At 47.4% G+C, this 24482-nt stretch overlaps 1 protein-coding gene across 5 annotated transcripts in view; it reads left to right on the forward strand.

Moving 5' to 3' along the window:
* DIP2C (disco interacting protein 2 homolog C) overlaps window positions 1-24482 on the forward strand; it is a 403031-nt gene that overhangs the window by 242005 nt on the left and 136544 nt on the right. For all 5 annotated transcript variants that reach the window (XM_027593628.2, XM_027593630.2, XM_027593629.2 and 2 more), the window contains 5 exons: window positions 1664-1789; window positions 10975-11184; window positions 19110-19244; window positions 20659-20778; window positions 21808-22005. In XM_027593628.2, the coding sequence (XP_027449429.1) occupies window positions 1664-1789; window positions 10975-11184; window positions 19110-19244; window positions 20659-20778; window positions 21808-22005 (789 nt within the window). The remainder of the gene's footprint in view (window positions 1-1663; window positions 1790-10974; window positions 11185-19109; window positions 19245-20658; window positions 20779-21807; window positions 22006-24482) is intronic.

Consider the following 24482-nt stretch of genomic DNA (forward strand, 5'->3'; position numbering starts at 1 on the left):
TGTATTATGTCTCATCGGTAAAACCCTGTGAAGTACTGAAACTTGCAGCCACATGAAGGAATATATCAAGCAGGTAGCGCTATAGCAGAGAATCCATATGGTCATATAAAGTCTGTGCGATTCTGTTTGTATGGAGGTCAAGAGCCAAGGCAAGCTTGTCAAAATATTGAACAGTAGCTGTTTATTCAGGATGGGGGTTGATTGGAAGGACACACACAGGAACTTTGGGTTGATAGATATGTCCTGTGTCTCAACTGGGGTAATGGTTCTGTAGATAGATTTCCATCTATTAAAATTTATCAGTTGTACTTAAGATCTGAACATTTCACCACATGTACATTTTATACTCTCTCCCCACACCTGCAAATGAATACTGACCTCTGTTTAATAGCTTTTCTTTTTGTAGTGTCTCTTCACACTTTCTATAGAAGAGATGCAGGCTGCAGGTGGCCCATGGGGGTGGTCGGGTGGCTCTGTTCTAAAATGCTAACCTGCTGGAGTTTTCCTAGGAACAGCATGAGCGTGGTGTGTTTGCTGGTGAAGGGTGTGGACCCTGGAGGTGTTCACACCTGGGCTCATACCTAGCAGTGCCACTTGCCACAGTAATAATTCCTCGTTTGGGAAATCCTGGGAGTGCCTCCTCAGTGGGGTTGTGTGGAAGATTGCGTGGAGCCGAATCGCGCCTGACTGCTGCCTTCTTGCTGGCTCCCGGCTTCCATCTGTCCTGCGGCCTTCTTCACAGCACCCAGAACCCCCACGGACTCAGATCGTGGCACAGCTGCTTAAGATCCCCAGTGCCTCCCTGTCACACGTGCCTGCCCCACCTCAGAAGCCCTCGTCCTGGTGCGTCCCTCTGCAGGGTGGTGTCCTCTCTGCCCGCCACCTGCTCATTCACCTTCCACACCTGGGAGCTGCATTTTCTCTGTGTCCTGGGAATTCTCATTTTTACAGAATGGCTGTTTATTCTTACTCTTCAAATTTCACATCGACAGAACTCTTCCCTGGCCTCACAATGAAGTGGGCAGTCTGTTTATCCTGTTTTCATTCCTGCCCTAGATGACCGCCTTTTGGGTGTCCCTTACCCATTAGCAAGTCAGCTGTGTGAGACACAGCCCCTTGTCCACCTGACTCTCCACTGTACCCCCCGCCCTGAGGATGCTTACGAAGTAGGCGTTCAGTGACTATTTGTGGGGTGAATCCAGGGGGTTAATATACTCAAAAGGCCAAACACAGTGACTGACCCCTGAGAGTCTGGTGTTAGTGGAAATCATTGCTGCAGCCGGCGAGGTGTGACCTGCCCCCTTAACAGAACGTAGACATGAATCCCGAGGTTTGAGGAGTGTGAGAAGAAATACCCACAGATCACCTAAGAAACAAAAGTCATGCAGCACTTTGCGGCCAGTATGTGATTATTTATACAGGTTCTAGGGTAAAAAAATGAATAATTAGAAGTCTGAATGAGTTTGAATGTCTCCCTGCAGCTTTTAAGCCAGTGATTTTATACTTCTTTTCCTTCCTTCCCCACCCGTCTGTTTGTGACAGTGTCTGTAGGAGGATCAGCTATTTCACAGGACCAGACCAAAGGGAAAAAAAAAAAAAAAAGGCCTGGGGCCTTCGGGATGTCCCTGAACAATGGGGTGATTGAGCTCTCCTTTTGTTTTAGACGTCCACACAGAAGCCGTGCAGGCGGCGCTGGCTAAACACAAAGAAAGGAAGATGGCGGTGCCTATGCCTTCCAAACGCAGGTCCTTGGTTGTGCAGACCTCGATGGATGCCTACACACCTCCAGGTGAGCGGCGGGCCCGCTGTCTGCTTCCTGAAGTGACGAGCGAGCCCTGGAATTAATTCACCACTAGCTCAAGCAGTCCCGGTCTTTGTAGCTTTCAGACTAATGGTACTGTAATTCAGGTTTCGAACCAGAAGTCCAAATTAAACTTGGAAGGAAAAGGAACGTTATGTATGTGTCTATACAAATATGTATTTTAATCTTTTCATTGAGATTCATAAATGATACAGCCTTTAAAGTCTCGTGAAGTTTTACTTGACCCTTCATGTAGCAAAAGGGAAGAGTTTGTGCCTCCACAGTTATAACTGAAGTTGGACTTCTCTTCTGCCTAGATTGGTCTGTACATATTCTCAAGTCCTTCAAATATAAATATGCCATGAGGTTGTGTTGAGAAACCAAATGAATTGAAAAATTTATGCAGCTACCTCAACTTGGGGTCCTCATCTTCCTGTAATGTGCAGGTAGTATTTTGTGTCTGTCACAGTGCTTGTTCTGCGGTGATGTGAAAGCAGCCACAGGCAACAGATCAGTGAGTGGCTGTGTGCCAATAAAACTTTATTTACAAAGACAGAGGGCCAGTTTGGCCCACACTGGCTGATCCAAATGGTTGATAACCACCTAAGTTCTCTGCTTCGTTTTACCTAAATCATTATAATCTCTGTTTTATGATCTTCAAAACCAAAGTAAAGCGCAAAGTTAAATTATCCAGGTACCTTTAGAAAACGTGAAGGATCGAGCCTAATTTATTTGGTGTTTTTTCTGTGAATCGGGTTCCAACATTATTCATGTTGTTGCCACTGTGCCTTTCTGCAGACCTAAGTTACCTTGCACAATAGGAACAGAGGAACGTATACAACACTTTTTCGAGTACTTTGACGTTCAGTCCTGAATGTTTGCAAGCAGTGAGAGTAACAGAAGCAGGTACTTCAACTGCAAGATGCACACAACATAGTGATTCAGCATTTTCGCTCCCTGTGATGTGTGCAGTCACCCTGTCAGCATTCAAAGTTAGTGCCGACTGTCGACTGTGTTCCCCACACTGCACTTTGCATCCCCCAGACTCACCTGTTTTATAACCGGAAGTTTGTACTACCCAGTCCCCTTCACTTGTCCTGTCCAAACCCCCACCCACCTCCCCTCTGGTAACCACCAGTGTGTTCTCCACATTTGAGTCTCTGGTTTTTGTGTGTTCATTGTTTTGTTTTTATTTTAGATTCCATATGTGAGTAAAAACATACACTATTTGTCTTTCCCTGACTGACTTCACTCTGCATAATGCCCTCAAGGTCCCTCCACATCATAGCAAATGGCAAGATTTCATTCTTTTTTATGGCTGAGTAATATTCCATTGTGTATATATACCACATCTTCTTTATCCATTCATCTGTCTGTGGACATTTGGGCTGTTTCCATATCTTGCTTATTGTAAATAATGCTATAAAAGACGTAGGGGGGGCATATATCTTTTTGAATTAGGGTTTTCATTTTCTTCTGATAAATACCCAGAAGCAGAATTGCTGGGTCATACGGTATCTCTATTTTTAACTTTTTGAGGAACCTCCGTACTGTTTTCCAGAAGGGCTGCACCAGCTTGCATTCCCACCAACAGTGCGAGAGGGTTCCCCTTTCTCCACATCCTCACCAACACTTGTTATTTATTGTCTTTTTGATATTAGTCATTCTGACAGATGTGAAGTGATACATGATTCTGATTTGTATTTGCCTGATGATGAGTGATGTTGAGCATCTTCTCATGTGTCTGTTGGCCATCTGCATTATCTTCTCTGGAAAATGTCTGTTGAGGTTCTCTGCCCATTTTCTTACTCAGATAGTTTGGAATTTTTTTTCTTTTTTTGGTCTTGAGTTGTATGAGTTCTTTATATATTTTGGATATTAACCCCTTATCAGATACATGATTTGCAAATATCTTCTTCCGTTCAGTAGGTTGCCCTTTTGTTTTGTTGATGGTTTCTTCCATTGTGCAAAGCTTTTCAGTTTGAGAGTCTTAATTACTTACTTGTGCTTTTGTTTCCCTTGTGTGAGGAGATGGGTCCAAAACACATTGCTAATATGTCCAAGAGTCTACTGGCTATTTTTTTTAGGAGTCTTATGGTTTTCAGTGTCACATTTAGATCTGTAATACATTTTGAGTTTATTTTTGTGTCTGGTGTAAGAAAGTGGTCAGTTTCATTCTTTTGCATGTAGCTGTCCAGTTTTCCCAACACCATTTGTTTAAGAGACTGTCTTTTTTCCGTTGCATAATCTTGCCTCGTTTGTCATAGATTAATTGACCATATCAACAGGGATTTATGTCTGGACTCTCTATTTTATTAGTGTGGTGAAAAGTTTTATTTTGTACATATTTTTGTAACAAACAGAATGAATTTACAAGGATAACAAACCCACTTAAACCAAGTGTTTAGAACTAGACAGTATTCAAGGAGATAGACATTTTTCTGAGCTACTTTTTTATGAAAAATGATGAGTTTAAAAGGCAGGATGCAGGGTGTCTGGGTGGCTCAGGTGTTGAGCATCTGCCTTCGGCTCGGGTCATGGTCCCAGGGTCCTGGGATCGAGTCCCGCGTTGGGCTCCTTCCTTGGCGGGAGGCCGGCTCTCCCTCTCCCACTCCCGCTGCTTGTGTTGCTGCTCTTGCTATCTCTGTCTCTGTCAAAAAAATAAATGAAATCTTTAAAAAAAAATGCAAAAAGCAATATGATTATTCATGTATGTGCTTTTTCACATGTTGAATCCATCCTCAGAAATGTTATTTTGTGATGAAAGACAAAACTTCAGAAAATCAAACATTGTACAGATATCTTTGCAAAATAGAACATTATTGGAAGTGTTATTTTTGTTGAAATTTTTGCATTTAATTATTTGACTAGCCCTTTCTTGTACATCATATAATACCTTTTGTAAACTGTCATGCAAGAGTCCTAGCGATAATATCACATATGGAATAGTTTTGTACAATCAAATGCCAGCACCCTCATCATAACAATTTTTATTCACAGCCTATTTTGTGTGTAGCAGTTGTGTACATATTTATAACCATACTTGTACAAGACCTTAGGGCTAAGCTCCATTTTCACTCATTCTGTTTTCCTTGGTTGCTGATAACATTTGTTAGAATTCATCTCATGTCCACTGCTCTTCAGAGCATATTCCTGAAATATATGTTTTCTGTGTGAAAGGACTAGTCACTGACCGGTATCATAGTCTCTGGAAAAGATCTAATTAGGATTGTGACACTGCCAGTCTTTTATAGGAGAAGCTTTCCTTTGGTTTTTACATACAAAACTATAACAAGAATTTGCCAGCACTTCTGCTTCTCACTATAGAGAAATAACTGGTACTAGACTAACCCAAGCACTATAAGCAACTATAAAACTGCCCCAGATGAATGGGGCAGCTGTTCTGGCTGTGGACCTCCAGCAGTGAAAGAGCACCCCGAGAGCAGGACAACTTGTGAGGTGAGCCCCACGGTTCCCAGTGTTCTTCCTGGAGAAGATGTTCAGACCACGGCCCAGGGATTGAGATCTGAATGAGACTGGCCATTCTGCTCCCTGGAAGAGGCAGAGATCTGAGTTCAGCAGATGAAAGGACTAGAGCTTTCCACTGATCCACACTAGCAAAGAAAACTCCAATACTATGCTTTCCTATTGTAATTTGCTTTAAAACACCTGTACTTATGACAAAGGTGGGTGAATGGAATTACACTGTTGTGTGGTTATTACTCTTGTGAATTGGGGAGCAGAATGTGAACAGTAGAAAATGAATAGTGTCAGGTGTGTTATGAGTAGAGGTGAAAGAGAAAGTTTGTAGTGTCAGGTTTGAAGAGCAAATAGTTAGAATATTGACCCCATATTGGGTCTGTTAAGGATGCATACTTTAGCCCTACATCAACCACTAAAAAATAAGAAGTAGAGGTAAGAATTTAATAGAAGACATAAAATGAAAGGTAAAAAAATGTGGTTAGTAGAAGACAGGAACTAATGAATCGTTGAACACTACATCAAAAACTAATGATGTATTATAGTTGGCTAATTAAACATAATAAAAAAAAGAAGATAGGAAAAATCAACAGGTGGAAAAGATAGGAGAAATGATTGGAAAACAAATAGCAAAATACTAGATTTAAGCCCACTCATATCAGTGATTACAATGATTGTAAATGGACCAAACACTGAATTAAAAGATTGAAATTGTCAGACTGGATTAAAAAAAAAAAAAAAGATACATCTCTATGTTGTCTATAAGAGACACAGCCATATTTTTTTTAAGTAAACTCTTCCTCCAGTGTGGGGCTCGAACTCCACAACCCCAAGATGAGGAGTCACATGCTGCACCAACTGAGTGAACCAGGACACATTTAAATAAAAAATTGGGATAATTACGAATACAAGGTTGAAGAAATACACAATGCAAACATTAAATGTAAAGCAAACAAGTCTTTCTTAATATCAAATAGGACAAAAGTAGTACAAGATATAAGGAGGAACCTTGCATGATGGAAAGTGAACAATTCATCAGGAAGACATAATAATGAATATATAACCAAAAGAGTATTATAATTTATAAAGGATTACCCCAAAGACACAGATGTAGTGAAAAGAAGCGCCATATGCACCCCAATGTTCATAGCAGCAATGTCCGCAATAGCCAAACTGTGGAAAGAGCCGAGATGCCCTTCAACAGATGAATGGATAAAGAAGATGTGGTCCATATATACAATGGAATATTACTCAGCCATCAGAAAGGATGAACACCCAACTTTTACATCAACATGGATGGGACTGGAGGAGATGATGCTAAGTGAAGTAAGTCAAGCAGAGAAAGACAATTATCATATGGTTTCACTTATTTGTGGAACAAGGAATAGCCTGGAGGAGAAGGAAGGGAAAAATGAAGGGGGGTAAATCGGAGGGAGAGATGAGCCATGAGAGACTGTGGACTCTGAGAAACAAACTGAGGGTTCTAGAGGGGAGGGGGGTGGGGGGATGGGTTAGCCTGGTGATGGGTATTAAGGAGGGCACATACTGCATGGAGCACTGGGTGTTATATGCAAACAATGGATCGTGGATCGCTACATCAAAAACTAATGATGTATGGTGACTAACATAACATAATTAAATTAAATTTAAAAAATAATTTATAAAGGAGAAACTGGCATAATGAGGGAAAATAGAAAAATCAAAAATAATAATTGGAGATTTAAAAAATACCTTTCTTAAATAATAAGTTGTCAAAACAACACTATCCTCCAACTTGATGCAGTTGATATTCACAGAATATTATACTCAACTACTGTAGAACACACATTCATCTTTAATACCTTTCTTGAGGTATAATTTACATTCCATAAAACTAACCTATTATAAGTGTGTAACTCAATGATTTTTAATAAACATACAGATTATGCAGCCATTGCCACAGTCTAGTTTTAGAACATTTCCATCACCCCAAAAGTTTCCTTGTGCCCATTTGCAGTTAATTCCCATTCTCACATTGAGCCATAGGGAGTCACTGATCTAATTTATATGCCTCTATAAATATTCTAGACATTTTATAAATAAAATTATAAAATACGTTCTTTTGCCTCTTGCTTCTTTAGGATAATATTTTTGAGCATCCTCCATGTTGTCTCATGCATCGATTCATTCCTTCTTGTTGCTGAATTGTATCCTATTAGATACACCACATTTTGGTTATCTACTCACTAGTTGGTCGATATTTAGCTTCTTTCCAGTTTTTGGCTATTATGAATAAGACTGCTATCCACATTTATGTACATATGTTTGTGTATACATGTATTATTTATCTTGAGTAGATTCCTAGGGGTTGAATTAATGAATCTTATGGTTAGTTTATGCTGAACTTTCAGGAAACTGCCGAATTGTTTCCATATGACTGCCACCATTTTACATTCCCACTAGCAATATATGAGGATTTCAGTTTCTCAGCATCCTTACCAACACTTAGTATTGTCTGTATTTTTTATTGTAGCTATTCTAGTGGATATGAAATGTAATCTCATCGTGGTTTTAATTTGCATTTTTGAATGGGCCTACTTGCTATTTGTATATATTCATTGGTTAAGTGTGCACACTTTTTCCCATTTTTAAAATGAATTGTCTGTCTTCTCACTAGTTAAGAGTTCTTTATATAATCTGATTTCAAGTCCTTTGCCAGATACACAATCCTTCCCTTAATTGTGTCTAGATCTGTATAAAGATATTTTGTATCTTTATCTTATATCCTGTGACCTTGCTAAACATTCATTAATTCAAGAATTGTTTAGTGTGTTCCTTGGGATTTTCTACATACAAGATCGTACTATCTGTGACTAAAGAATGTTTTAATGTTTCTGTTCCAATCTGGATGCCTTTAAGTTACTCTTTTTGCTGTATTTCACTGGCTGGAGCTTTGCAGATAACGTTGAATAAAAGTGGTAGGAAGGGATATCCTTACCTGAGTCTTGATCTTAGGGGAAACATGTTCAGTCTGAACATTAAATGCAGTGTTAACTATGGGTTTTCACAGATGCCCTATGTTAGGTTGAGGAAGTTCTTTTCTATTCCTGCATTGTGGAGAGGTTTCATCATGAGTTAATGTTAGATTTTGTGAAATACTTTTTCTGTGACTTTCAAGGTTAATTTAGGGTTTTTCTCCCTTTATTAATATGGGATATAACATTAATTTGCTTTTGAATGTCACCACTTGGTCCTGGTGTGTACTATCCATTTTATATGTTGCTCGATTCTGTTTGCTAATACTTTTTGAGGATTTTTGTGTCTGTGTCACAAGGGATATTTTTCTGTGGTTTTCTTGTGAAAAGGTGTGGGGTAGGAATGAAAGGTTGACAGTAAAGAGGGATGAGAACACTTGGTAGGGAGATGGTAATATTTGGATGGATATATGGGTATATGCGTTTCTCAAAAACCGTAAATCTGAGGACTTGAACATTTTTCCCAACAAGATACAGATGGCCAATAATGCAAGAAAAAATGCACCGCATCAGAGATCATTAGGGAAACACAAGTCAAAACCACAATGAGATACCACCTCACACCCACTAGAATGGCTACTGTAAAAAAAAGTAAAAAATTACAAGTGTTGTAATTACAAGTGTTGGTGAGGACATGGAGAAATTTGAACCTTTGTGCACTGTTGATGGCAATGTAAAAAGGTGCCACCTCTGTGGTAAACAGTATGGCAATTTCTTAAAAAAATAAAAAATAAAAATATTACATGACCCAGCAATTCCACTTCTGGGTCTGTAGCCAAAAGGATTGAACGCAGGGTCTCAAAGAGGTAATTGTACAGCCATATTCAGAGGAGCGCTGTGATAGCTAGACATGGAAGCAACCCATGTCCATCCACAGATGAATGTGTACGTAAAATATAGTATGCACATGAGATAGAATATAATTCACCCTTAAAAAGGAAGGACATTCTGCAATACACCACATGGATGAATCTTGAGGATGTTATGCTGAGTGAAATAGCCACGCACACAAAGACAAATACTGTATGATTTCACTCATATGAGGTGCTTAGAGTGGCCCGCATCATGTAAAGAGAAAGCAAAATGGTGGTCCAGGGCCTGTGGGGAGGGGAGAATGGAGGGTTATTGTTTAATTGGGACAGTTTCAGATCCTATTGAGGAAAACGGTGGGGACGGTTGCACAGATTATGAGTGTATTTGATACTACTGAACTTCTTTAAAATGGTTAAGGTGGTAAATTTTGGGTTGTATTTTATCACATTCAAAAAAATTAAAAGAAGTCTTAGGTCTGAATCCAAAAAAAAGTATCAGTTTTATTTTTCTGTAAATTATAGTCCCGCTATTTTATGAGCCAGGACAGAGGGAGAGAATTTGTCAGGCTCTTACTATGACTGCTGCTTTTCGAACAAATTCCTAACGGACTTTCAAAAATATTCCAGATAGCGCAGGTCATGTCACAGGTTTAACAAAATGTGAGTATAAATATTCTTCACAAATATTGTTGTGTTGGAAAAAAAAACATCCCATGTCTTGACTTAAGAAAATTGTCGTTTCTCTCGTTGTCATCAGATGTTCTTGAGCTACTCACAGTCTCTTATCCCTCCTGGCATCTCCCATAACTCACAGTGGGAGGACCCAGAATTCACTCTTACGTGGGTATTTAAATAACAAGTACACCAATATTTAATTCTTGAAAACGTCTCTGCTAGGGGAAATCTTATTAAATGAAAATAGTTCCATTAATTTTGATGTACAGGGTGACATGTTTTATCCCAATCTAAGATGCACAATTTTCACAGAGAAAAAAAATTAGTAAATAGTGAAAAAATTTTATTAGAAATGAATCTTTTTAAGATTTTATTTATTTATTTGACAGAGAGAGACACAGAGAGAGAGGGAACACGAACAGGGGGAGTGGGAGAGGGAGAAGCGGGCTTCCCGTGGAGCAGGGAGCCCGATGCGGGGCTCGATCCCAGGACCCTGGGACCATGACCTGAGCCGAAGGCAGTTGCTTAGCCCACTGAGCCACCCAGGCGCCCCTAGAAATGAATGTTAAATACATTTAGCTTGCTCTTAATATGTAATATGATGACGTATTGTCCTCACCAAAGGAGGAAGCAAAGTCTTGAGCATGTAGGTTGGTGGGAAAGAGATGGCAGTCCTTCTAACTTCTACACCATTGTCTCTGCTGACATCTTCCTCTTCGAGGACGCACATGGTTATCTTCACTCGCACAGAATTTAAAAAAAAATTATAGCTCAGAGAAACACCTCTGGTCTCTAAAGGGCTACAAACACACTTTGAAACACATGAAAGTTCAACACCTCTTAGAGAATGCTGCCCCCATCCCTCTCACTTGCTGTATGCATGCCTGGAAATATTTGGTTTCTTCCCAAACTGTTGAGTGGAGCAAGTTGGCGAGTGTCTTTGCCTGAAATTGTAATATCAAAACAAACAAACACACAGATTTTTGTAGCATATTTATTTAAGGTGTTCTGGATGAAAAGTTCATTATACTAAAAAAATAATGCATTATCTGAGATGTGGTGTAACTGGTTTTTAAGAGAGTTCAAAGCAAAAGGTGTTGGACGGGTAGTGCGTGTGGTGGGTCTTTGCTGGCGACGCTGGGTCTGGGCGTGTTTCTGCTCTGATGCACAGCGCATCTCCTCTCTTTCACAGATACGTCTTCTGGCTCGGAAGATGAAGGCTCGGTGCAGGGTGATTCCCAGGGGACCCCCACCTCCAGCCAGGGCAGCATCAACATGGAGCACTGGATCAGCCAGGCCATCCACGGCTCCACCACCTCCACGACCTCTTCCTCTTCTACCCAAAGTGGGGGGAGTGGCGCCGCCCACAGGCTGGCCGACGTCATGGCCCAGACGCACATAGGTGAGTGCCTCGCTCTCCTCGGTGAGCAGGGGGCTTTAGTGGCTGTGCCCTTGGCGTTTACGGAGCCATTCAAAGGACAGCACAGAGCCCAGCTCCGACTCTGGCTGCTTTGCTGCTTTTGTGAAACCCTTGGTTTTGCTGGTTTTCAGCATCCCGATGTCTCTGACGGCTAGACTGCCAGGGGTTTTCTGTTCATAAAGGAATGCATGCTTGTTCATTAGGGCACTGTGGAACCCCGTGTCTACACGATTTCTCCTCACACTAAAACACGCTTCTACGTGGAGTCTTAATAGTGCTGATAAACAAGGCAGGGGATTTTAAAGTGAATTTGCTATTACTTGGGGTATCGTTTGAGGAGGTGGGGGTTTTTATCGCTTCTGCTGTAGCCTGCTCTCCGCGCTTGGAATTCAAAGTTCTTGGCTGGTGCGTCTTCTATCCTCTGTGGGTTCTGTGATGAGTAAGATCCTCTCTATCGGAACAAGCACACAGTTAGGAAGCATTGCCTGAGATGTTTGAAACTAGCATGGAAAAGGAGATTAAGTAAGAATTACCGGAGCAGAAGAAGGCGCGTTGGATGAGCCGTGGTGCTGTCGGAATTGTGGGCAAAGGAGGGGCATGTCTTTCTGTCACCACCGTGCCCGATGCTCCTTATGACCAGGAAATGAGTCCTTGTCTGCTGTGCAAGGGGCAAGTACGGCGTCCAGATCTCTGCTCTCCCATTTCAGCGACGGATTAACACTCTTGAGCTTCCCAGTAAAGATCCTTCACAGACTGAATTGGCTTGCTTTGAATGTGGTGCCAGGATAGTTCAGGATGCTCCCCATTCAAACCGCGACGTGGACACGAGTCACCTCGCCCACAGGACACGCACCCCTCACTGTGCTGTGGTTGGCAGCACGTACCCCTTGCCACACCAGACCTCGTGTCTGCAGAAGTCCCAAACTTAGGGAACAGGTAAAGATCGTACAAACATCTCAGACTCACAGGTTTTTGTTTCTAGACTATTAGCTACTTGAGAGAGTTCACAGAAACTCCAACCACTTTTTTAGGACTTTGACCTAGGAGCACTCACTCGAATGAAGTTGAAGTTAAATGCTTCAGCTTTTAACTTTGCTGATAAAAGAATCAGAGGTGAGCTCTTTCTTCTCCGGCAGAAACTAGTCTGGTCTCCGTTTCCACACGAACGGCTCTGACATCTTAAGAAAACACTTCTTCCTGTTTCGTTTTTTAGTGGGGAAAAAAAAGGAACAATGATTCTTTGCTTTGTACCTCTCAGAGCTGTGGTGAGTAAAAAGGAGGAAAAGGGAAATTTCTCATCTTTTGGACAGTGATGGTCCAGTGCCAGGTGGTGTTATCAGAGCTCAGTTTTACACCCGTGAGTGACAGCAACACCGAGAGTCAGTTAAAAACTAAAGAGAGCGTGTGTGCGTGACGTAGGTCAGCTTCGTCTTGCGTGCATTTCGGAGCCTGAGGTGGCGTCTGGGCGGGTCGTCCGGCACCTGTGCGGATGGTTAGACGTGGGGCATGCCGTCCCTCCGCGTCTGCCGCTCACTCCAGCCTGGGGAGCCTGGGCGCTCCAATTCTGTTCACTTTTAAGGAAGAATCAGAATCTTGCTAAGAGAAACATATAATTCCAAACAAATTAATCACTGCCTTCGGTTCTCCCTTTGTGACGTTTCGTGTGAAATCCTGGAGGAAATTATAGCATGGAGGATTAAATTTATCCAGACTATAAAAGGTGGCGTGACTCATGTGCCTCACATCTCAAGGCAACCTGAACAGAGCCTACAGCGTGTGACGCTACAGTCATTCCTAATCGGGCACAAAGAGAAGTTCCTAGAATATCTGGAAATTTTCTGTAAATAGGAAAAATCTTGAAAGAAAGCAGTGGCAAAATACAATAAAACAGGGAATAAAGGAGAACGACAATTCCTCTGGCAGAGCAGAAGAGGTGAAGCTCGCCCGCGTGGGGCCGGGGTCTCCCTGCACAGTCTCTCACCCCCGAGAGCTCCCTGACCGCTGCGCGGTCAGCACACTTCCCCGTCAAAGAGCCGGAGAGTAAGTGACTTGGGCTTCGTGGCCCCAGCAGTGGTCCCTGCAGCTGTTCCACCCTGCTCTCTAGAACAAAGGCGTCTGTAAGCAGGTGGGCGTGTCCCTGTGGCAATAAAACTTTATTCATAAGAACAGGTGGCAGGCTGCCCCTGATCCATCACTGGCCACCTCCTGCTGGAGAGCTCTACACCAGGCTCCTGGGACAGCAGGGAAAGGCGGACAGTGAGTGAGCTCACCGCAGGCAGCGCAGACACTCCACCGTGGGTTACACATTTCTTGGGGCTCCTTTGGTGATCCAGGCCTGGCTTGACAGCAGGACCCACGGCAGCTACCCCGACCGGGGGGTTTTAGTTAGGTCCTCATGCAGGCTTCTCACCCTGTGTCGTCATGTTTACTTGAACGGGAAGCTGATCCCCGCAGAAATGCTCGGGGACGGGGAGCGAACGTCTCTGCCCGTCTGTGTCCATCTGCCTGGGGAACGTTCTCTAACCACTGACCCCTCTCCAGCTCAGACGTTGTCCTGCTCTCACTGCATCTTCCTGTTTCCTTTTCCGGAGAGGGGTGCTCGCTCTTCTGAGGCCCATCCTTTCCTCTGATGCTGGCTCCCGGGAGGTCAGCTCTTCCCTCCCAGCTTGGGGTGTCACCGGCCGCTCACGGCCTCTGCTCACGGCCTGCACCACGCGCCAGCCACCCCCCGCCCCGGGCTCCTGTCTCGCCCCGTCTCTCCACGTTCTTGCTGCCTTCATGCACTCACGCGGTTTTCGAGAGGCCGCCTGCTCTTTCCTGACACACAGATCTGCATTTCCCACCGTGAAATCCCTCACAGCCCCCATTTCAGAGCACCTCCCGACACTGCACACGGGTCCCCCTGTCGACCAGCCTGTTGAAGAGGCTGTCCTCCCAGGAGCACGCTTGAGACCCGAGCACCGTGGTCCCTTGTCCCCACGACCCTCGTGCATCCACGTCTGGGTGTTCGGCTGCCACACGTGTTGCAAGCCTTGCTCCGCTCTGTGACTGTCCCCAGACCCCCACCTCTCGTCTGGACTGCCTCAGCCCCTTGTGCCCGCATGTCCTTTTGCCTTTCTAGCTGTTCTGAGCCCCACTGCTCCTTCAGCGCTGTTAGGACACAGGTCCGCTCCTGTCTCTTCCCAGAAATGCTCCTGCGATTTTCACCTCTCAGCACTCGCTTTTTTAGATTTTATATGTAGACTCAAAGTAATGACTTTTGGACCCAGAAGTGTCTCAGCGCCTCCTCCTCCATGCGCCCCTTGCCACAGGAGCACCTCACTGGCCTGTGCACTCACACCTTGGCACACACCAGAGACACGCGTCTGTTTAGTTCTGCCGTTTGTGACATTTAAATGCATTTAACTCGGAAAGCAGTAACAAAGCCATTTACACCTTCATGCACATGAGTTTCACAGATTCTCTCTTGGAGCTTCTAAGAGGGTCCCCACAAACAGGGAGAAAAGGCGGAGAGAAGCCTGCAGGTCTGGGCGACGGGCCTGAGGGTAAGCACATCCCAGCCAGGGCGTCGGGGCGCCCTGTCATGTAGTTCCTTCAGCCCGGTGAGGGCTCACCATGCCTTGTTCTGCGGGGGGAGACTGAGGCCCAGGAATGTTGGCGTGAGGCCACAGGTGCCCAGCGGGTCGGTGGTCAGCAGGACCTGACAGACCTGTGGGATGCAGGAGCACCAGCTCGTCACAACGGAAGGGAGCTCCTTTCCAGACAAAAGCTCAGTTACACTTTGCATTAACAGTGAAGACTTCAGTGTCCCCAGCACCCCCCACATACACACACAGGGTCTGTGGTCTGTGGAGTTGTTGGGACAGTTGGAGCCTGTCATCAGGAATTTGAACTTGATATAAAAATCAAGAGGCTCTTGTTTGAAGTCGAAGGTTCCTGTTCTGATATTGGCACATACTTCCTAAGACCTGTCTGACTATTGCTGTCCTATCTTCATGGGATCACGTGGCATCAGTGTGGGAGGGCAGAGAACCTGGCGATCCTCCTAAAGTCACCCCTGACTCAGAACTTTGGCCAGAGAAATGTTGGTGTATAGAACCACCTAGCCCTCTTGCAACCACCCCTAGCGGCAGTCTGTGAATGGTCCACCTGAAATGTGAAAGGCCAGTGTGGATCACCACCAGCAGTAACGGGTTAGGCCAATGGCTGGTGAGACTCAGGGCAGGTCCTCTCTCCGGGTCGGCTGTGTGCGGAGGATGGACCCAAGCAGGGAGCTGTCAGGCACAGGACCCCGCAGAGCGGATGCTCTGACCCCCCCGAGGCCAGCTCCTTCCAAGAAGGTCACGTCTGGCTCACCTCCACGACTCCATCGAGGAGCCTGCTTTTCCACCCCCATGGGGAAGGTATGCGAGCCAGAGCAGCTGGGCACTCAGGGTGGTCTGGGGTGTAACAGGGAGCCCATTTCCCGCTTCCTCCTCAGTGCTAACGGAGGTCCGGGTGACTGCAGGGACTCGGTGTGGGGCATTCTGCATGAGCAAAGGTCGGGTTCACCTGAACACATTGCTTGTGGCCCACGTCCATCAGTGGGCCACGAGCACGTGCTTTCTACATGTAAAGGCCAGATTTCCTACTGTTCCCTCAGAAGTTATTTGGGGACTGAGAGGTAACTAACACGGCTTTAAAGTGGGATTTGTCACCACTTACCCTAGGCATCCCCACCGTACAGTCAGAATTAAAGCTGCTTTTTAGCCGATGTTGGAATATCTGTGGTTGTTGAAGTGTTGCTTTATTTATTCTGTGTTCATTCATTCTTCAGACTGTTTCTCCAACATGGGCTGAGCGCTGATGCCGTGGGCTGGTTGGTGTCACTTCAGTGTCTGAGTAGGACCCGGGGAGCCACATGGAGCTGGAGACTTAGGTCAGGAAGCGGGGGGTTTCCAGGTTCAGCTGGGAGACCAGCCTGCACCCTGAGACAGTCTTGGCCAGAAACCGCTGTCCAGGTGGGGTGGAGACCAGGGCATTGATGGCAAGAACACCCAGAGGGTGTCCGAGGAGTGAGCCGGACCCCTGCGACTGGGTCGTAAGGGCGGCTGAACTGCGCCCCCTCCCGCCTCCTTCCCTCCCCACATCTGTGCCATCTTGAGTTGCAGATTCTGGAGGAACCGTCAGCTGCTGGGAGCAAAGTCATATAGCATTGATGACACAAGACCCACCTGTGGGGGCAGCTCTGGGGGGTTCTCAGTGGAAGAGGTGACCCTTGACAGGTGGTTGGAGGGTGGCCACCATTTTTTTCTTGATTTTAAAAGGACCGGGAAGCTGACACAAGAACCAGTGTGGCTCACTTGCTCAGAAGATACAGACTGGCCCTGAGGATCTCAAGGTGCTCCTGCCACACAGGGCCATCCGTGGCTCACGCCAGGAGCTGATGAGCAGGTGCTCATGCCCCACATAGCCGTCTGTGGCTCAGGTTGGGGGGGCGCTGGTGAGCAGGTGCTTCTGCCACACGTGGCTGTCCGTGGCTCACGCTAGGAGCTGATGAGCAGGTGCTCCTGCCTCACGTGGCTGTCTGTGGCTCACGTGAGGGGGGGGCTGGTGAGCAGGTGCTCCTGCCACACATGGCCATCCGTGGCTCACACCGGGAGCTGGTGAGCAGGTGTTCCTGCTGCATGTGGCCATCCATGGCTCACACCGGGGGCTGGTGAGCAGGTGTTCCTGCTGCACATGGCTGTCCGTGGCTCACGTGGGGGGCTGATGAGCATTACAGCCCTTTGAGCGGTGCCTCCAGCCCGAATCCACTGTTCTTGCCCATCAACAAGTGTTTCTTGAGCATCTGTTACACGTGAGCTTCCTTCAGAGTTGAATACGTGGAGTGCCGACCTTCATCAGAACGGGGCATGGCGTGTCTCGCAGCGGCACTGGCCTCTGGCGCCCCAACAGAAGCCAGCGGTGAGGGGAGCGACCCCACAGTGGAGGGGAGGTGACACACACACACATCAGTAAATTTGGAAGGCACTTTGGGTCCCCCAGCTGTCTCTGTTGCCAGATGTATCAGAATCATTCTTCCCCCGGCATCAGAGCGGAGCATTCCCAGCACAAACCCCGATGGGCCACCACCGGAGATGCAGCCATGGCATAACTGAAACACGAGTGAATCTGAACAAAACCACAGTGCTGTGAGCTCCCATTCCAGCTGCCTTGTTATGGTGGTGGGCTGGCATCTTGCTCACGATGCATCTCCATCTGCTGTGTCTTCACGTGAAGTAGGAGACCCCAGCAGGTACACCACTTAGCCACAGAGAAGCAGGTCACGTTTCTCTGTGGAGTGAAGCACGTGTGGCAGAAGCATGCGTAAGGCTGACGAAGAGGGTGGAAACCGAGTCTCAGAGGAAGAGAGACCCCAGCTGCATGTCCCTCAGTGACCGGACAGAGCGGCCTCCCTCACCCTTCTGAGAGGGGTTCCTTCCTGAGCTGAGGTCGAGGAAATTGCCCTCGTGGGGTGTGAGTCTGCGCAGGCTGCTGTCACCGAGCACCCAGGCTGGGGCTTAAACCAGAGATTCTCATCCCACGTCCTGAGCCTGGGAGCCCGAGGTGCAGGTGTGGGCAGGGCTGGGGTCTCCCGAGGCTTCTGTCCTGGGCGTGCAGACACCATCCCTCCCCGGGTCCTCATGTGGCCGTCCCTCTGCACGTGTCTGTGTCCCGATCTCCTTATGAGGACCCCAGTTACATGGGGTTAGAGTGGCCCTAGTGACCTCTGTGCAGACCCGTCTGAGGTCCTGGGGGTGAGGACTTGCACGGGTGACCTGTGAGGGGACCCAGCGTGGCTCACACCAGGGCAGATATGCAGGGAACCCAGCCGTCTGCTGAAGGCCTGCAGCTAGGACTCTGGTGCTCCCATGTGCTGCGTGGAGACCCCGTGGAAGACCCCACAGCTGCTGCTGCAGGGGTTCTGCTCCTGCCTCACTCACACTGTGCTGCAGCCACGGTCTCTCCTGTAGCGGACTTCTCTGCGCCCAGCAGTAACATCACTCGGGTGCTTACGTGTATCGACCGGCCTTAAGGTCGGTGCCGTCATTATGATCGGCATCTTACAGAAAAGGAAGCCGAAGCACAGACAGGTGAGTAACGGGTCTCAGGGGAGCAACTATGAGCAGGGGACCGGGCACCAAACCGGGGACGCTGGCAGCCCCAGCCCCCCTGTGTGTCCACGTGCCCGCTGGGTCTGGTGCCTGGGACTGTGCAGGCATGGCTCACTGCATGGGATGCGGCACCGATACACAGATAGACACGTGTTTGGAATGGTCACTCAGTATCATGTGTGCTAAAACAAATAGAACAGCTCACAGCTCTTGAATGCTTATCCTCCGTCACAAAATGTGCTAAGAGCCTTACGTATGTTTCGTTCAATTCCTGCACCCTGCAGGGGACCGGCCATATTAGTCCGCTTGGGGAGCAGGACCCTGAGGCACGAGAGGCTAAGACATTCCCCACGAGCTGGGGGACGTGCAGAGCGGAGGTGCAGACCCCAGAATCTGCCTGCAGAGCTTGAGCTCTTCGCTGCCTCTGTCACGACAGACGAGAAAATTACTCGTTTATGAACAAATGCATAACTTACAATGTCTCTGTTGCCACGGGCAGTTTGAGAACATTATTTAGTTAACACACCGCAGTGATTCATCGATGTAGCTCCCACTGTAATTTTATGTTGGGAGGGGTACCAACCTTGGTTCCATTTTGAGCGGCGTACGTTACCTTAAAGATAATCCTTATGCTGAGACTTGCAGCAGACGTGGACTCAGACTCTTGGTCTTCTCTTGGGACGTGGCAGTTTGTGAAACCCTGTGGCTCACTTACCCTTCAGAATAACTCGGTCGTGATGATCAGAAAACTTGTGATTTGCTTCTTTCTAGAAAATCACTCTGCACCTCCTGACGTGACCACTTACACCTCAGAACACCCAATACAAGTAGAAAGGCCTCAGGGCTCGACGACATCACGGACGACACCCAAGTACGGCAATGCGGAGCTCATGGAGACAGGCGACGGTAGGTTTCCTGGGGTCGTGGCGACGCCTTTGTAAACCCCGTCCCTGCAACCCGCCCTTCCGTGTGCAGGGGCGGAGGTTTCTTGTGGGTACACAGTGGACTCTGATATGTCACGTAGCTCCCACGGAAGGTGGCATGGACATGAGAAGTGCAGAGTATCTCCACGTGTTTCCACGTCAGAAAAAACATCAGTGTGGTGGGAATTTACTCTTGAGAAGAAGCAGATGTTTTATAAGATTTTGATGTGCTTGCTACTTGTTAACAAATGTTGGTTCAGCAATTAAGAAATTAGCGTGGAAGTGTTAAGACCATGAGTGGTTGGCAGAAGGGCAGTGTGAAGTTAAATGTAAAACAAAACAATTGGCAGGTATGGGCTAGCGTGGTGCTTTAGACTGAGGAAGAGGTGACTTTCATGAAGATGGTCAGCATGGCCAAGCTGTGCCGTCCGTCCCACCGGGCACGTGTCCCTCATCACGGTCCGTGAGCCGCTCCTGTTTCCAGCATGACTGCTCTGCCTGGAAGACATGGTTGTCCGTGTGTCTGAGCACCTTTCCGCGGAATGAGACGTGTCTGCAGAGGACACACTTCTTCCCCTTGAGGATGTCAGCACCCTAGCACTCCTTGTAGTCATTAACTTGGGTTGTTCATGCCTTTTTCAACAATCATGTCATTTATTCAGTTTTCAAAATGATGTCATTCGTTGTTATAAATAAGAGCTATATTGTTATAAAACAGAATTTATTTGTACACAGGAATAGATGCTACAGGCTAGTTTTCTGTGTTATGCAAATGATTGAATTTAGGGTGCATTTAAATTGTGCTCCGGGATGCATTGCCTAAATGTGCACTCGTGGGTGGGGCTGAAAGACATGGGAGGGTGCTGGGTGCCCGTGAGGAGAGATGACGGGCCCTCCATGGACCTCGAATGCCCGCACTTTTGTCAGGAGGTGCAGGGACAGCGCCTGACAGGGGCCTGCCGTCTCCCTGAATTTGACGTGTCCGGCAGACTGCTCTGGCCCCACAGGGGAACGCCGGTGGTCTCAGGACTCAGGGCCTTGGGGAGGGTCTCCCTGCTGTGTGGGGTCTCTGACCCCCGTTGGAGCAGGGACCTGAGTCTGTGAATGAAGAAGGACAGAACCTGTTTCAGGAACAGGCGGTGGGGACGGGGCCAGCCTGAGGTCTGACATCCCTCCCACCACCACGACAGGTGATGGATAGAGTGGTCATGGAGTGTCATTCCTGGGGCCTCTGCAGCCCCCGGGGCCTGCTGTCCTCCCAGGGGCAAGCTCTCGCGGTGTGGGGTGTCCCGGGCAGCACTGGAGATGGGGCCCCGGCACCAGCGTCACGGTCGCTTGGTCCGCGGGTGAGGTGCTGACTGTCCCTTCATCAGGCCATCCATGGTTCTGTCTTCCAGGGGTGCCCGTGAGTAGCCGGGTGTCGGCGAAAATCCAACAGCTCGTCAACACCCTCAAGCGACCGAAGCGGCCGCCATTACGGGAGTTCTTTGTCGATGACTTTGAAGAACTGCTGGAAGGTGATGGGCCCTTTGCCACCCCGTTCTCCCCGTGTCCGCGTGACCCCACAGATCGTCGTGGCGGGCCCCGTTAAGATCAGCAGTCTCGGCATTCCCCGGAAGACAGGACTCCTGTCTGGAGACTGTAGGCCCTGTTACCCCCTCCGCAGACAGGCCGAGTGCACGCGGGCCGGGTAGACACCCAGGGCACACGTGTGCGGGGCCCTCGCAGACTGGGATTCTGCCCCGTGAGCCGGGCCTCGGTCAGGCAGCACGGTGAGATGTGGCTCACGGCCACGCGCTCTCTCTGAGGAACGCGGACTGAGTGTGTGAGCGTGTGGCTGGCTCCTTCTCCTGCTCTCTGTACACATTCCCGAGCCTTTGAACATAAAGTCAAGACAAAGTCATGCTTGCCACGTCCAACCCAAACCCTTTGTACCACAAGTAAGACACAGCCGACTGTCTAGCCAGCAGGTGGAGATTGTCAGTCACGAACGGTGAGGGGGAGAAACCTCCAGTTGCTCACCTCAACAGAAGAGTCGTAATGCAGTTGTCTGATTGCATTACGGGGCACTTATTTTTGTTTTACTCTAGAAAACGTGCTCTGTGCTAGTTATTCAGCGTATGTGTTGCAAATTCACATTTACATGTCAGTGTTTAAGGGCAATACAGTTTAGCAGGATTTGAGCTCTGGAGTCCAGAATCACGAGTGTTGATCAATAATTAATATTTTAAACAGAGCTGTTGCTATTCCCGACTCCAGGCATGTTGAAATACCCAGTGCCTGCATCCGTTTACAGATGCGCTCAGGTCTCCCTTTGTTCACCATCCCAATATTGTCTTGGACAGTGTAAGAATTCAGTGCTTCCTCTCTATCCCTGAGGCCAGTATGTGGGTCCTGGCTCTGATTCTAGAAAAGTGGCATGCATGCTTTCTGTCCACTAGTAAACTTGTGTCAGTGTTCTACTCTCTTCAAAAAGAAGAAAAAAGGTGATTGCACTGATAGGGATGTTCTTTTCTTGAAAACTCTTTGTGTTTGAATGCATGTAGTTCAACAACCAGATCCGAACCAGCCTAAGCCAGAGGGAGCACAGATGTTGGCCATGCGCGGGGAGCAGCTGGGAGTGGTCACCAACTGGCCTCCGTCCCTGGAAGCCGCGTTGCAGCGATGGGGGACCATCTCCCCGAAGGCCCCGTGCTTGACCACGATGGACACGAACGGGAAGCCCCTGTACATCCTCACTTACGGTAATTCTCCGCGCTTCCTTCACTGTCCTCTGGGCCCAGCGGCCGTTTTCAGGCCGGCTGACCCCTTGCACCGCCTTCCGTGTCCGGCACACACACAAATGGGACTCTGGAAGGAAATGGTTTAGGAAAAGTATTTAGTTTGAATATGGAAAGTTATTACTTGCTAAATGTTCCGTGAGTAAAAGCCAGAGATGGGTACAAGAGATCAGTGGGTCACAACCCTAACGAGATGTTGGATTTTACATCTGGGAATGTCTGATATTCTCAAAAGTCATGCCTTCAGGAATGATGGGCAGTTAAAGAATTCGTGTCTAAACCCTGTGACATGGACCCCTCGGAAAAGACCATGTCTTTCCAAAGTGATTATGCAGAAAAGCAAGAGAAACAGGCTTTTCTCTAGTTCTTCATTCAGCACAATTACTGGAATCTGTACACTTCTGGAAATAGCTGTCCCTGGGTAAGGGGCCATGGAGAAAGCACATTGTTTGCAAAGAAACCAGCTGATAACTAAAAGACCAAAACGGCTCGTGTTGCATCTGCCTGTGTGAGATGAGATGACCTTTGTCTAGATTTCAGTTTTGTTTTTGTGACTGGAGCTTGCACTGGCAGTAGGAATGACACTGGTTTCTGCCTTGGCAGTCCAGCTCAAGAAGCAGATGTTACATTAAATGATGCAGAGCCAGCCTTTCGGGTGGGGGGCCCCAGGCGGTACCAGCCCAGACTGAGTCATTACCCCTACGCCTCCCCGGCAGAGATGGATTGTGAGGTTCGGGAGCATGCGTCTCACAGCTTCATCATTTTAGGGCATGTTTGGGTAGTTCGTTTTTTTTTAAGATTTTATTTATTTATTTGAGGGAAAGTGAGAGAGCACAAGCAGGGGGAGCAGCAGAGGGAGAGGGAGAAGCAGGCTCCCCGCCGAGCAGGGTTACCCGATGCGGGGCTTGATCCCAGGACGCCGGGATCATGACCTGAGCCGAAGTCGGATGCCAACCAACTGAGCCACCCAGGTGCCCCACTTTAGGGTAATTCTAAGTGGATAAAGAGCATTTCACCCAGGATGAGGCATAAGCTTGATTTTTTTCATTATACTCTTTGGAGATAGGTTTTATTCAGTGAAGTAGATGAAGACTTTCCTTCGTGACCCTCATCCCTTGCCAGATGCAGCCTGGGAGCTGGTGTGTAGGTGGGATAGCTGCTTCCTAGCTGAATCCTCCGCAGGCTCGCCTGCCACATCCAGGGACTCTCGGACCTGCCTGTACACACACACAGCGGCACTCACCTGTCAGCCCACGAGCGCTCAGTGGGGTGTGGCTCGGTGCCACGGCAGGTCATCAGAGATGAGACATGATTCCCCAGACTGAGGATCTAGACCAGAAGGACAGCCCTCTGCTGAGGGAGCGCTGACTTTCCCTTCTTGCAAGGTTACGAGGAACCGAAGTGTAAGATGCAGACCGAAAGTTATCTCTGAAAATTTGAGACGTGTTGTCTACACCCAGGCATCACAACTCCTGCATTTAAATCATCTATATTTTATTGCATTTTACTCTTCTAGATTAGACATATGCTATGGGTCAACCTTGGTTTTTACTTGTTAAAGGAATGTGAGAAAGCAATGCATTTCCAAAAAGAAGATAGTAGTTTATCAGGCTGTAAAAGGGAAGTGTTGGCTAATACAAGAAAAAGTGTGGAAAAGTGCTTTATATATATTTCAGTGCTTTATAGAAACCCTGAAATAGATGAACCTATAATCATTGGGTGTTGCTGCAAAGACAGAAGTCCACTGAATAAGATTGTTCTACTACCACATAGCTCCAGGTGGTCTTCAGTATTGCAGTTCACCGTCAGCCCCCAAGTTCAGCTTCCTGCAGAGCCCGGGGTAGCAGAACTCCCAGATGAGAAACTTGGGGTCCTTGACAGGAAACACACATGGTGGGTGAAGGTTGTCAACAACCCTGTAGAAACAATCTTCTGTTCTCCATTTACCGATATAAGTAACATGCACACTGAGGAGAACCAGGGCATTTCACTATCTTCAATTAATAAAAATAAATCATGCGAAGGAACTCCTTTCCTTCCGTCATGATTCTCTGCTTCGTCCCGTTCTCGACGAGATACCTGCAAGTTCATCCTGCTTTGCTGTAGTGTTGCTTTTGCTACCAGGCAGCCTCCCCCTCCCCACCCCTCCCTCCCTCTCTTTTCTTCCTTCTTCCTTCCTTTTAGGATCTATGACTTGGCTTTTGCTCCAGATCTTTTGGAACATTTAGATGCTTGAGCTCGAACAGCCCTGGGGAACCTTTCTCTGTCTTTCTGTGTTTTGTGTTGTTGGTGGTGTGTTTCTCGGGCTGTCTCTGCACTGTGCAGGCGTCCTAGCTTCTGGGCGGTGTGTGAGGTCTGACAGCCCGTCCTCACCCACCTGCCACCGTGCTCAGAGCCACACTCTTACAGGTGCGTGCTCCTCACAGAAATCCAACTGAAAT

The sequence above is a fragment of the Zalophus californianus genome, chromosome 9, assembly GCF_009762305.2.
Source record: "Zalophus californianus isolate mZalCal1 chromosome 9, mZalCal1.pri.v2, whole genome shotgun sequence".
Taxonomy (NCBI): domain Eukaryota; kingdom Metazoa; phylum Chordata; class Mammalia; order Carnivora; family Otariidae; genus Zalophus; species Zalophus californianus.